The sequence below is a fragment of the Motacilla alba genome, chromosome 2 (assembly GCF_015832195.1).
Source record: "Motacilla alba alba isolate MOTALB_02 chromosome 2, Motacilla_alba_V1.0_pri, whole genome shotgun sequence".
In the NCBI taxonomy this organism is placed as follows: domain Eukaryota; kingdom Metazoa; phylum Chordata; class Aves; order Passeriformes; family Motacillidae; genus Motacilla; species Motacilla alba.
The window spans coordinates 37,150,293-37,165,168 of record NC_052017.1 but is presented as its reverse complement, the minus strand read 5'-3'; the positions used below and the strand labels follow the sequence as shown (position 1 = coordinate 37,165,168).

Genomic DNA, 14,876 nt, shown 5'->3' with positions numbered 1-14,876 from the left:
TTTGACATTGTCTGTGAGATCATTCCAGTCTAAGTGAAAGCACATTCAGTTTGCTGTTAGCCTACAACCAGGAGAGGATATTACAGTGCTCAGAGCACTAAATTTGGAGACCTAGAGGTCAGGTTCTTTGTCTGCCACAGATGGCTGTGTAAGCTTTGGGAAGAAGACTTTTGCTAACTGTCCTAGGTTTCTTCCTAGCTGAAAAATTGGGATATCTCTTGCCAGGTAGAAGTGTCCAGAGAATTAACACTGGAATTGCATAGGCAAAAAAGTAAGGCTGCTGGGTATTTAATATTTGATTTTTTTTTTTACAAGGCAAATAGAAATTAAAAGCTTCTTCATTTTCAAGAGGGAAGAGAGCTGAGGTTCATGGATATTCTAGTTTGTCTTCTCCAAAGCCATGACTTTCTGTCTTGGGCTTTCTAGTTCTCTGGAAGTTGGCATAGTTGGTACTTGGTATGGGCAGAAGGTAATAAGCATGCTAGCCAAATTGAACAATTTCTAGTTGTTTCCTTATACTAGAAACAGATAGAACTTTACAGAAAGTGGAACATTCATTTTGGATCATTTAACTTTCAGTGATCCAACAGTTTCCAATAGGGGAAAAAGAAATCCAAATTTGTCTGACTGACTCCAATAAAAGCCCAAAGGACTCTGAAGAGCTCAATTAGGTAGGTCATGTTGCTAAAATAAAAAGCTAAGTCTCTGCCCTTGTGCAATTTGAAATCCATATAAGATGTGGCCCATAGTGGGTTAGGCAAATTCCTTGCTTGACAGTATTAGGTACTGCAGTTCAGGTTGTGGTTTTTCAGTAGCTGTTATGTAAAAAAAACAAACCAAAACACACCAGTATTTTATTCAGTAGAGTGTTTCCTGGGGTCCACTACATATTTTAGATATGGGGCAAAAGAGGTGATACTTAGTGGGGTTAATGGGGGCTCTGACATTAATTAGTCTTGAGGCCTGAGGTGGGTAAGGTCTGCACAATGCTGAGCACCTCAGTCCCATTCAGTCAGAACTGGACTTCATTGTCTGTGAGGTGGGCCCACCTTCCTGTAATGCAGATGATAAAGGAACAGGAGGGGAAAAGGTAGCAAAATGGGAGCAGAAACCTTTGTTTAGCAAAGTAAAGGAAATAAGGACAGGAGATAATGGGTATCAGACTACACATGCAAATTTGTCTCTGCATTTTCCCAGTCCAGTATCATAATAGTAGTTTTACAGGTTTCTACATAATGAAAAGAGAAATTTACTCTGAACACCTAGAGAAGTACATTTTCCAATCAAAATTATTGGGATATATGTGTTTCAAAATGCTAGTATGTGTGAAATAAAAGACTTTAAAAAATGCTGCATGATGCATAGCTGCAGGCTTCTAAAACTAATAATAATAATAATTTTTTTTTCTAAGCTGGCTTACTTTGCAGGAGCCAGAGAACAAATATTTTCTCTAGAGAAAATAATACTTTGAATAGCAGCAAATGAGCAGAGTTGATTCAAACTTTCCAGGTGAACAGTGTATGTGCTGAAAAATGCTGTCTATAAATAAACAGTGGGTACTGACTTGTGCCAATCTGGAAAAAAAAAAAAAAAAAGGAAGGGAAGAAAATATTTTTGTAATGAGTCACTTCGAGTTGTTTGGATCTGGATGTTTGAATTTTGCCAATATTTAAATAATAAAAACAGTTAAGTATCTAAGTAGGAGGTATAGGGCGTCATTTTAGGTGAAAGAAGAGTTTCATCTGACACAACGGTGGGGTTTTTCCCCCCTTAATTGTCTCTACTTTTTGGTTTGGCCAGTGAACTAAAAAACCAATTACTCACAAGTATCACAGCTGAGACAGTGTTGCATTCATCCTGTTCAAAGTGACTAGCCACTGCTAGCGTTTCTAACAGCAAAACCTGTGAAAGAAAAGCTTGTGCGGCCACACAGAGTACTTGATCCTCAAGCTGTCTCAGGAGAACCAGCAGGATTGAGGATGGTGTATTTGGAGTCCCATTTTGAAGGCTCTTCTTTTCAAGTGGGCTTCAAATATTTAATACGGTTGAGTTTTTTTCTTTCTTTACTGGACCTAAGTGTGATTATATGCAAAAGTATTGTGTTTAAATGTGGATATCGTATTTTTTAATTTTTTTTTTAGATTATTAAATAATGAAAGCACTCTCCAAAGAGAGTATGTGAACAATACAGAAGTCAAAAGCACTTTAAGATTCTTATTTCCCCTTATAAAAGAAATAAATTTTAAAAAATAAACAAACACTCAAAATTATAAAAAGCCCTTTCAAGAAGCTGAGTTCTAAGACTATAAATAGTAAGAAAATAGATTTTCTGAGCACTAAATTCTCCATTCACGTCATTTGATTACATCTAATCTTCTTTCAGTTCATAGATAATAATATGCAACCTACAAAAAAGAAATATTCAAAATCAAAAGTTTATCTCTTTATACATAAAAGATACAGGTTGCATGTTAGCTAACTTTCTGTATGTGGAGTTCATATTTTAGCCACTTTATTACAACAACTACAACTAAGTATTTTGGTGATTGAGTCTCATATTTCTGTGCCAGATTAGATCACTGGTACTGCTCATTCTGGAGCTGAATTTACCTTTAAAGGGACAATTCAGTAGTTTTTGAGAAAAACATCTGTTGTAAAAATGAAGATTACCATACAGTGATAAAAAGGACTACCCTAGTGACTATGGTCCATGACAAGTTACATTAAACTAATTCCTAAGAGCCACATCTACAATTCCTGTCATATTTTCTCTGTTAGATCCCAGAGAAGATTATTCTTTTGGTTTTGGATGGCTTAAAATTTCCTGCTTTATCAGATTCTGTGAAAATATAAATGTGATATCTGTTAATTTAGATAATGAAAGAGCATTATCCACCATGGATAGCTTGCGTTCTTAAATGCTTGTGTCTTTATTGTCTTTAAAAAAAATCCCTCCAAATATACCTTTCCTTTGGCTCACTGGCAAAATTGATTTATAACAAATTAAAAGTTCTAGCTAATATTGAGTTATCCAAATGTAAGGTTGTTAACATTTGTAAGCTTTACCATGAGCTCCCCACATACCCTTTTCCTTTTATACTTTAAAATAGCCTGAGTCATTGTTCTTGAAAGTTTTCTGTGGAAATTCCTGGTTTTGCTCAGGCTGTCTAGCATATATTTTAATGCTTAGTGCATGTGTACTATTAGGTATTAGGTTCCTATATAAAAAATATTAATTATAGCTTTTGAAGTTCTTTTAAAGCCTCCTTTTCTTTGGGAATGTGTGGTACTTTCCCAGCTTTTCCACTGAGTCATACCAGCTGAAAGGTTCTCTGAGATTTTGCCAAGGCACAATGTGTGTATTTTTTTGACCTCAGATAAGTTATCATGGAAATATTAAGAGAGGTGTGAGATGGGTTGCAAAACATGGAAATATCCATATCTGAGAGAAACCAGTTTATGATCCTGAAAACCAACTCAGACTCTAGGAAGGAAGGGAAAGGGTACATTAGTTGAGTGTCTTTGCTGTATTCAAAATAGCTGTGCACATGGACAGAAGGAAAAACTTGCAAAGTAGTGAAGGAATGAAAATAAAATTCTGCAGAGATTTGCTTTTTCACTCAGTGTTTATGGTAGTAATAGTTAGTGATTGAAGAACTGCAGAAGATTTAGATTAATGGGGTATTAGTTTAGAGTTTCTGCCCAGTTTACATACCTCCAGGTTTCAAATGCATTGCAAAAAATTATCTGCATTTTTGTGTCTGCAAAAGCTGAGCTAGATTCTTCCTTAGGGGAGACTATTTGATAGTGCATCTTGTGATTCTTTTCCTGGAAACTAAATTGTCAGTTAAGTTTAAATTTGAGGGTTTGGGAATGAGGGTGTGCATGAGGAAAGACTATGCAGAGAAAGATGTAACATAACTTTCTCTAGTGCCAAGTCACAAATAACAAGAAGTGGTTGCCAATTTGTTGAGCTGTTTGTTAGGGAACCTGAAGAATGGGGATCTTGGCCTTCTTGAAAAACATTAAGGAAATTTGCTATTTATTATCCTGTATTAAAAACCACCCTGCTTTATGACGTCTGTTTACTATAGGGCTATTTTGTTTGCTTTCCTATGTGTATGTTCAGTCTTTGTGATTCCCTTAATCCAGATTTTAGGGTGAGTACTTACAGCTGTTTATACTCTTTACCTAACACCGATCCAAGCAAAATTTCAGGTGAACTGGGCACAGAAATTTACATGGGAAACTTTCTTTTCAGTGAGTGCTATTTCATTGAAAGCAAAATTTCCCCAGAATGCGTTGACTTTTTGTAAAGAATTGTCACCAAAAACATTGCGAAGATAAGATTAAAACGTAAGCATTTTTAATGACACATGGTTTCTTATTTTAGAATGATTCTCATTTTCAAATATATTTTCAGTTCCACAGTGAAACATGGTCTCTAAAGTCAAAATGGGGTAGAGGGGAAGCGGGGGAAAGGACAGACGCCAGTATTTGTTCCCTTTCATACTCAAAAAAAAAAAAAAAAGTGCCAATTCCTCATGGAATGGACAGTTTGAGGCACAACAGGCAGGAATCATCTCTTCATCTGTTTCTGTCATATTCCCTTGGTTCAGGCAAGAAAGGTCTTGCGCTGGTGAAGTTCATATCACCAGTGGTTTCAGAAGGAGAACCCACCTGACTGGGTTGTGTCACCAAGAACATGAACCTCATATTGCTCACATGCCTTTGTAGCATGTGGGCTGTCTGTGCCCAGAACATGCTGTTGTATTTCAAACCAGATTACCCAGTGGTACAGCAAAATGTCGGTCCCAGCTGGAGACACACACATTTTGCCCTGTGCAAAAATGCACTCTTTGATTTACATTGGAGGAGTTCTCAAAAACAGGCTCAATGTGATACAGGAAGGGGCAAAGGTTTGTTGCAAGCTTTTCCCCAAACTTGCGTGCTCACACTTACTTTGGATGTATAGCCAGTGCCTCTGTCCAAGAGATTATCTTGCCTGTGATTTAAATGGTCTGAAAATTAAAGAAACAAATGATTACTTCAAACTTGGGCAAAATGCCTAGCTGATTAAGCTTCTAAGTAGTATTATTCTTAGTCTCCCTACAGAGAAAATTAATGTAACAATATTGATGTGAATTTCTCCAATGTATGAACATTCATCGCCCATTTAGAATCCGATTCTCGTCCTCTTTAGAAAGACATGAGGCTCTAACATCACTATTTTGTAAGACTGGAATTAGAAAATACTGTATTATCCTGCCATTTTCAGGTGTAGCAGGCTCCTCATAAAGACAAGGTTATCTATGTGAACTTCAGGTTATAATAATAATAATAATAGTGAGCATTAAGTGCAGGCTGTGGACAAAACCTATCAGTGTTGTGGGGTTTTATCCTAGTTTTATTGTTCAATGTTATCCAAACCTTGCAGGTAGAAAGCTTGTAAAAAGGCTGACATTGAATCTTCACCCTCATTGTGTGCTGCATCTGCTCAGGGAATGCTATGGGGGTCTTTGCAAAAAAACTCATCCTACACAATACCAAAACCGTCACAAGCAAATTTTATGACTCTTCATTGTAATCCAATGTTCCGTAACACTTGGAATTTGTCTGTGAACACTCCTCAAGAACTCTTCCTAGTGGTCTTCTACCCCTCTCCATCCCTCTGCTAATGGATTAGGTGCAAAGTAGTTAACGCTGGCATTCTCAAAGGTTGTCCAAGCTAAGCTGAGTCACAAAAATGGTTGCCATTGCTTCAGTTTTTCTGTTGCAAATTCTAGACTACAACTCTGTGCATGTTAAATGGAAAGATAAGCTAATTTTTGCAGCCATAAACATTAGAGAAGTTCTTAAGCAAAGGCTCAGATTTCATGATGGCTCTCACATGCTCTATCATTTAGGGACATGTCTGACACTATTGAAAAAACAGAGAGCAGCTGTGCTCCTGAACATACTAATTTTCTGTGCCACTGTAGCCAGGACTGTGGTAGATTTTAAACTCTGTTCCAGAGGCTCTGAGTCCCAGCCAAGGTCCTGCAGAGCTGGCTGGATTTTTCCATTTAAAGCTTGTTCTCGTCCCCAGATGGCTTTGCATCGCACTGGCTGGCAGCAGCAGGTGCGTGAATGCCGAGTCATGCCACAGGAAAGGATCACAGAATAGAAATATTTCATCCTCCGTGGTTTAGTATCTCAGATGAGTTTGGGATATCATTGCTGTTGCTCTAGGTAATCCGAACCTGTGGAGCTCTTCTCTGTAGCACTGAGATAATACAGCCAATGAGCTGTGTCCCCAAGCACAGGTGACATTTCTCGGTCCAGTTTGCATTTGTGAGTTTCGGAATGTTTGATTAGCCTCAAATTGTTTGCTATTGCCAGGCAAATGTTCACCTTGAAATTTCTGTGTGATTCTGTACAATCTCAGGTGCAGTCTGTATTTTTTTCTTTAGTAAGAGTGACTTCTCCCTTTCATGATGTGTGAAAGTTTTATATAATTCAAGCTAAGTATTTGCAGCCTTTTAAAAAGTACTTTTACGGGTCTTTCCTATTCCGAGGTAGTATGATTGGCATGTTCAACACTACCTTACAATCATTCTGACCTGTTAGATTTATTTTTAACAGTGTTTTTGTAATCAGGTCATGGGAATGTAACAATTGCCAAAGCAATGGCAATCAAATACTTGATAATTCTATGCTGCTTGTGCTCTGCTTTTCTGTTGCCTATATCCTCAGCTGCAGCATTCAAAAACTTTTGATTTCTTATACACTTACACTGAGGTACAATGTAGAAACTACCCCAAAAATGGCAGTTTTTATTGGGATTAAAAATATCATGAGATTACAGTGACCCCTAATCCACTGCCTTTAATTTACTAGTGATTCTTAGTGAAATGCTTCACAGAGGAGTTGACAGTTGGCAAAAAATACAGTCTTCAAACTTTGGCTCCAGCTGATTTTATATCTAGAAGCGCAACTTGGATGATCTTCTACAGCTGGTTAATTAAGTCCTATATTTTTAGCCTTCAATTAGATGTGTAACATGACAAACCTTGTTAGCAGGTTTTCTGGCCAAATATAGAGAGATGTCATATATCTTCCTGACTACTTTATATTTGCAATCTTAAAAGATGTATGCAACTTGTCTAATAAAATATCTGTATGTATGCAAGGGACAAAAGAAGCAGATTTTAGATCTCTCCCTCTGTTGAGAAGAGAGATGCCTGTTTAGTGAGTAGGGTAAAACTCCCCTTTCATTTTTTTTAGTGTTTCTTGGACTCTTACCAGCAGGTTTTTACAGTCTGTTGCCTGCCTCTCGGATTAGAAGAACACTGGCATATTTTAACAGTTTCCTAGGATCCAAATAGTCTTTAATTAACAGGGAATTGATGTTTTGGAGTGCAACCAATATAGGAGACACTGAAGGCAGAGAATGAACTTGGATCCTTCCAGGCTGTAGCTGGATGTGGCCAGGAGCAAACAAATAAGCAAAATAGGGTCCACTGCAAACAGGTAGTGCCTTATTGGTATGCAAAGGGATTTCTTCATTTGCATTACATTCCCACAGAGCTGGTGGTTAGCCGGGAGGAGCTTTCTGCTGCACAGAGTCTGAATCAGCTCCACCCCTTCCAAAGAGCAGAAAGTACCGGTTCATCGGTACCTTCCCATAAACAGAATTTCAGTGTCTCCTGAAACTGTTATTTTTAGATTTGTATTGATCAACTGTTGAGGCAGCAAGGTATGTTGTGTTTGTGAGGTTTAGGTTGGAATGGAAGCCGTTGGCTCCATAAGTGAGCATTTAATTAAAAAAAACAGAAGTCTGAAAATAACATGACTTTTGCTGAGCTGAACAGCAAGTTGTTCTGTATGTTTTTGACTAACCTGCCTTTGTAGGGTTGAGCAACAGGGTCAGGATGAAGCATTGAAATTATAAGAGAATTAAACTAGCTGAAGGTCTCAAGGGAAGTTAGACATATGCTGTACTGTTTTTCCAGATTGTCCATGGAAATAAATGGTTTATAAGGTAATTCTAATCACAATAGACTGAAACATGAAGCAATTGCTGGCAAAGAATTATAACAAACTCAATCACTGAGTCAGCTGTGATTTTTTTCACTAATGCAGTGATTTTTGGATAAGTCAAAATATATTTGTTTGATGCAATATTGTCTTTTTATTGTTGCTTTGTGTGTGTGTGTGCGTGCTGGCTTTTATCCCCCCCGCTAATCATATCACCTGCTGAATGCTTTCTCTTTGTGCGTGCAGGTGGTACATGCCAGAGCCCTGCTCTTCCAGCCCTTGTGCGTCCTCCTGCACCACCCTTGCAGCCGTCGCTGGATATTAAGCCGTTCCTCCCGTTTCCTCTGGACACTGCTGCAGCAGTGAATCTCTTCCCCAACTTCAATGCAGTAAGTACTCTCCGAACAGTTACACTGAGCCACAGCTTCCATGGAAGACTCAAGAGGGTACAAAGCAGGATTTTATGTACTCCATTACACCTGGAATATCCTCTCCCTTACTGAGGACCAAATAGCACTTTCAGACACGCTGATGGGCCATAAATTGAAGCCTGCCTGGGTGTTAGTCAGAAGAAATGTAGAAGGAAAAAAATTCTATGATCCCGAGTGACATGCAATAAAGTTTCAGGCCGTATTCAGTCCCAGAGCTTGTGAATTTCCCCCAGTAATTTAGGACGTGCAGAGCTTCACTAACTTACAGTTTACTGCAACTCTCAGAGAGGGAAAGTTTCAGAGCAATGGGATTCTACATCCCATCTCCAACACTCTTCCTGAGAAATACTAAAAATTTACAGAGCCTAAAGAAGAGAACTCTGTCAGCACAAATAAAGTAAGAATGAGAACAGTGTTAGCTGCTGTATGAGCTATTCAGTGGGAAACAATACAGGGTATTTTTTTCAGGTTAAAATGTGTTATTTCTCATGTCTTAGGTTTAAACTAGGATAGATTTCTCCCTTTGTTCTTTTACTTAGTCATGCTATGTATGATTATAGAAATTCCATTCCTTCTTTAGTATTTTAATTGTTACTGATATAAGTCATCAATGTTCCAATTTTCCTGTTTCAGGCTGAGATAATTAATGCTCTAAAAAAAACTTTACATTGATTCTATGTTAGTTTTGATTTTATAGAATTTTGCCCCTTTTCAATTATTTTTGATGCTCTTTTCCTTATTTACATATACTGTATGTACAAAAAAATCTCTCTTAAAAGTTTTAAGAACTTGTTTTAAGAACATGTGTGCTTACCTACTTTGAGAGGCAGAGAGGGGGTGGAATTTTCCATTCTGAACCAATTTTAATTGACATGAAGAAATCTTAATTAAAATAATTGAGAGTAGTAAAGGAACATATACATTCTAGAAAAAAATAGCAATCAATAGCAAATTTCTGCATTTAAATGTTTATTTTTTACCTTTCATAGGTGTTCATTTTGCTTTAAAGTAATTAAAATAAGTTAATTGTCAAAACTATTTATACAGTCTTGAATTCAAGAAATTCACAGCATTAACAGAGAAACTACAAGCTACAAGTCTTAAAAAGCGCAGAAACAATATGTCAATGAACTACTATTACAAGTAAAATTTAAATTTAAAAAGTCTGTTAGTATGCCACAAATGTGCTGGGTATAACCAAGGTAGTGATAACCCATAATGAAATGGGCTGGATATAACCAAGGTAGTGAAAACCCATAATGAAATGGATACAACTTTAGACTTGTTTAGTGTGCATTAGAGTACAGGTCTTTTAACCAGTTGGGCCTTGTGATCACTCTTTGTAGTTAATGCAGTAGGCCAGTGGAATTTTTAAAAGATGTCTTTTAGAATTTCTTGTATTTTTCTTCCTCGGGATTTTCCATGGTTCAGAGTTTTCAGATTGTTTTGCTAATTGTTTAATTATATAACTGAAATGGAATTTTAATGATGAATGTTAATAATTGTTAATCCTGTGCTAGTCTATAAATTTCCTGTTTCTTTCTTCATGCACAAACTGCTTTACTATTATAATTATTTTGAGGGAGGGGTGGATAAGTCATGCTTATATTAATTTGGAAGTAAGAAAGTAAAAATAGACTAGTATCAAAACCATCTTATTCCTGAACATTATCTTAGTAGCATATAATTTGGTAAGAGCACTGGTAAAGTGAGCCTAGTTTTCAGGAGTGAGCCTTGAAGCCCTTTTTAACAGCACTCTGAAATCTGTTCCCATGCAAAATGCTGCTTCCTGTGATGTGTGGCCATCTGCCAAGTCCACCTTTGGCAGATATGTGAGTCCTGAGTGTGAGGATGCTGTCATCAGAGCTGCTGTCACCTGCCTTGCTGCTCATAGTTTATGCCTTGCTAAGTGACCTTTGCCTTCTCATCATGTGTGCTGACATGCAGCAGCATCCTCCGTGTTCCCATTTTCTTTGTGAACAGCTCATTATTGAACGCTGCTATGTTTAGCTCATATGCCAGGGATGGTTAGCAGCAACCTCTAAATGTATAGACTAGCTGAGTAGTTTTGCACAGCTCCAGAAATTCTCTCCAAGCTGACAAAACTTTTGGGGACACATCAGCTGCTGACCGTTATCAGCCCAACAAGTTAACACATCATGTTAGACTTTAAACACAACTTCTGACAGGGGCTTCAGTATGTGAATGTGAGACAGAAAAAAGGGTTTAATCAAAAAATTATCTTTGTAAATATGTCTTTTCATTATCAACTGCAGCTGTTGATGGTGCTTTATCTTCATAGACTTCACTGACAGTCCTATGCAATGTCAGTGGAGAATCATTTATGCTCTCTGGCTAAACCCAAGTCAAGCAAGTGGTCCATAACAGAACACCTGAACTGGATGTTCTCTCTTGTGTTGTCAATAAATTCACATTTCCCTTGACTGAGACATCAGGGTCATAAATTGAGTCATAGGATATGGATTTCGAAAGACCTCTTGACCCTCACAGGAGAAAATTCCGCAGGAACAAATGAGTTTGGCAGCATGTCTGGACTACTCAAAAGGCTAGAAGGAAGTCCAGAATTTTCGCCACTTACTGGCCACTTTTCAACAGCCTTCACTTGAAAACAGTATGACCAAGGGGAAACTTGAATAAAAGTTCAGACATGTTTCAGAGAAAATAAGTAGTCCTTGCAATCCTAATTAGTATGAGAGTTTGGTTGTGATGGACATAGGCATCTGAGCTAATCAGCCTAAGCTTCTTCGCAAAATATAATGGAGAGAAACCAGCAATTTCTCCAAGTTATGCATGGATAAAAATGCACAAAGGTAACTTGCAATGCAAGCTATATGTATACTTTGGCATGGAGTGAAGCGAACCCTGAAAGTTCTCATTCATCTATTCAGACTGTAATGAGGGACTGGCTCAGCTGCATCTACATTTAGATGAATACCACATTATGGGACAGGTCATAAGCTATTCACAGCTCATATATTAAATTCCACTCAGAAATCACATGACAGAAGTGCTGACATTGTATTGTATGTTTACAGAGGAATGCTCCCATTTATTAAGGGGTTATGCTTCTAATTTTGTCTAAAGACAATCTTCAGGGAATTTGAGGATTCAGATTAACTGGATGGAACTATTAGGAGAGGTGGAAGAAAAAGTAACTTACCAGTGGAGAAAGTCAGACATGTACATAAGAACTAATAAAACCAAATACTACCCTTAAGTATTGCAAATAATCCTAGTAAGGTGTATTTTATAAAATTTTTCACTCCAGTTTATTACAAGTATGTGAAAGTTTTATTTGTTACTGATGACTTTGCTCTAAAACAAGCTCAGTTTTTGCTGGCTGCCTCTGAAGAAAACACTCAGCACTGATTTCCACAAAGGGAAAAGCTTTCATTGAAGCAGAGACTAGAAGAGATAACATGGAGTATGCAAAACTTTATCAGTAATATTCCTAGACAGAAAGAAGGGGGAAAAGCAAAAACTGAGTAACCTGAAAAAAGTTGGGAAGATAATGCTTGAACCTTTGAACCATTCAGTTTCAGGAGGAACATTTTCTATTTATAGGAGAAAGCGTAAAGCAAACATAGCAATTAACAATCTGGTTAGCTGAACATTTGTAGGTGCTATGCCCTTAATTGTGAAGCAAATGGGTACCCTCAAGTCACATGTAAAAGGAAATTGTAACAACACAGCTGTTTAAACTGAAAACAGCCCACTGGAACAGACCCTGAAGAATCCCAGGTTCACTGCAAGTTTATCTGATCTGAAAAGATGAATCAACGGATGGGATTTAAATGGCTAAATTTTATTTAATGAGAGAAACTATGGCTATAAATTATGTTTATCTAGCTTTTTAAAACATGATTTGAAAATTTCCAGAGGAATGGAAAAATAATTAAATTCCTCTGAAAATAGTTTGAGATCATTTAGCAAACATTTATATGTTTCTGCATTTTCATCTGCAGAGAGAGAAGCTGGAAGTCAGTATAAGTCTAAGAATTAGTTCTTAGAGATGCAAAGCTTTAACAGTAGTATTAAGCATGTATGGGTCTTTGCATGTGAATATGTGTATTCCATTCAGATATGAACAATGGTTTGTTGCAGAGAAATCTCACAAAGCATCAAAGTCTAGAAGTTAATTAACTTGTAGAAAAATATTGATGGGTCTTTGGTCTAAGAGGAGATGCTTAGTTTTGCAAGATATCAGCATCAGCCCTAAGCTGATGGACCCTATGACAGAAAAAATCTTTAGCAGACTTTTCGGTAGTCTCCAAATCAGAGATGCATCATAAACTGGGTTTTGCCTATTTCCAAAGCTCTCAGAATTATATACTTCAGTCTCTTGAGCAGGAGACAGAATTTAAAGTTTAGAAATGCAGGGCATTTGCCATTACAATGTAGATAATTCAACAGTGCATTGCACTCCTTGTTTGTTTATTCTTTGACAGAGATGCTGACCATCTTTCTGAAAAAATTCTAAAAAAATATTTTATCACACTTTGTAATATGAGCACAATCTGTAAAGGAAGAGGTATGCAGTGTGGAAGATCTGAATAAATGCTTGAAAACGGAAAGAGTGATGTTTCTTGAAAAGCTCCATCCCTAACTCCAAATGAAAGCCTTGTTGCAAATAGAAAGTTTTCCAAGTAAGCATGCTTTGAAAAGAAACTTCACTACAATTTTGACTAGAAAAGTATGACTTGGAAGAGCAGTGGCAATGTCAGAGTTGTACTAAACATGGATGGAAAGTGAAATGTTACTCTAAAGACATGTTTCTCATGATCCACCTATAGTAATACTTGTTCAGTTCCCTGATTTTCCTGTTTGCTTCTCCTTTGCCAATAGCCCCCGGTGCATTATTAAAGGCTTCCTATTTCACTTTCCCCTGGTTATGGGAAAGGAGGAGGAGGAGTTAACAGCGCCCATTGCCCAATCCAGTGGTAACTTGGGTTAGAGTGCCAAAGTGGTGCTCCTTGCTTGCTGAAAATCACCCTGTGCAACAACCCAGCAGCTTCCAGGGCAGCACAAAGGCTGCACTTTATTTATAGAGGTGAAGCTTGTGTTTGTAGGTATAGTCTTCTCCTATTGTGGCCAGACGGTTGATAAAAATGGACAGTGTAGAAAACCTGCTTGCTGAGAAGTATTTCTGGGAAGGGTTATGCCAGGAAATGCAGAGAAAACCTGTCACAAAGCTGTCAGAAGAGATTTAAAAAATCTTTTCCTTAGGCTCTTGTCCTGGATAGTTATTTTATCTAGAAGGGAGATATGTGTGCAGAAATGATGTGCCAATTTTCTAGATGTTATGAATAAGAAGTAGTATTTTGATAGTGAAGACTGGAGGAGGACTCTGAAATACGTGTTGGTTTTTTTTTTAAATGTTATCAGCCTGAAATTTACAAAATAAAGTCAAATCTTTTGTATGCCACTACATAATGGTTTTGTTTTATGTTTTCTGACTTAATTGAGCAGAGTAGCGTAACGAGACTATTTTTCCTCATATAAAAACCTTTCAAGTTCAGTAGTGATGACACGCTGTCAGAATGCTTTGTTTCCAGAAGAGGATAATCAGGCAACAACACAATGGCCTAAGTCTGATGTGAATCAAAATGGAATATTGCCTATATAGAAGAACTTGGCAGTAAAAATGTAGTTTGTGCTGATTTTTAATGTTATTTCCATGAGAAGGTCCTTTATCAGGTGGAGAACTGTAGTGCGCCAAATTTTTCATGCGTCAGACGGGGAGATTATTGCTTCTGGGGCCAATCTTTGAGTAACTGCTCATTTACAGGTACCTAGAAACAGAGGGCTTGACTTTTTCATTTCCTTACATAGCACTGCAATTGAAATGTAAGATAGCTGTACTCTTCTTTACCATCTATATCTCTATTGCTGTTTAGGTGAATGTTATTAAAAATAGGGAACAATACAAAAATAATGGCTGGCTTCAGGAATTCTTTATTATAATAACATTTTCATCGCTGCCCAGAATGTTTAATTAAGTCTGCAGGAGAAGTACAGGAATTAGGAACAGAGCAAACACAAGAAAATCCTGGCAATTCAGATGTTTTATTTGGTGCTTGCAAAACAGGAATGAATCAACATCAGTATGAAATATTCAGTCATTTGAATTGGCCAGATTTATTTCCCATACACTTAAATCTTTAAGCTGCACCCTGAGTTCTGTTTGAAATACCAGTAAAACACTGATTTCCTGATGCAGAGGAAAGATTTACAGCTCAAGAGACATGATGAAATTAAGCTTTTTGTCTTTTTCCGTATTTAAGTCAGATTAGGCTGGATTGAGATCTCTAGGCATACTCTGCCTGGTTTTATATATGGTCTATGCTCAATGTCATGCACAGGGAGGAGAGTTTATATTTTGACTCGGTACAAATGAGTGTTACT

General features: G+C 37.3%; 1 protein-coding gene across 6 annotated transcripts in view; it reads left to right on the top strand.

Annotated features, from left to right (window-relative positions):
- ZNF385D (zinc finger protein 385D) overlaps window positions 1–14,876 on the top strand; it is a 415,154-nt gene that overhangs the window by 272,274 nt on the left and 128,004 nt on the right. For all 6 annotated transcript variants that reach the window (XM_038127127.1, XM_038127126.1, XM_038127121.1 and 3 more), the window contains one exon: window positions 8,266–8,408. In XM_038127127.1, the coding sequence (XP_037983055.1) occupies window positions 8,266–8,408 (143 nt within the window). The remainder of the gene's footprint in view (window positions 1–8,265; window positions 8,409–14,876) is intronic.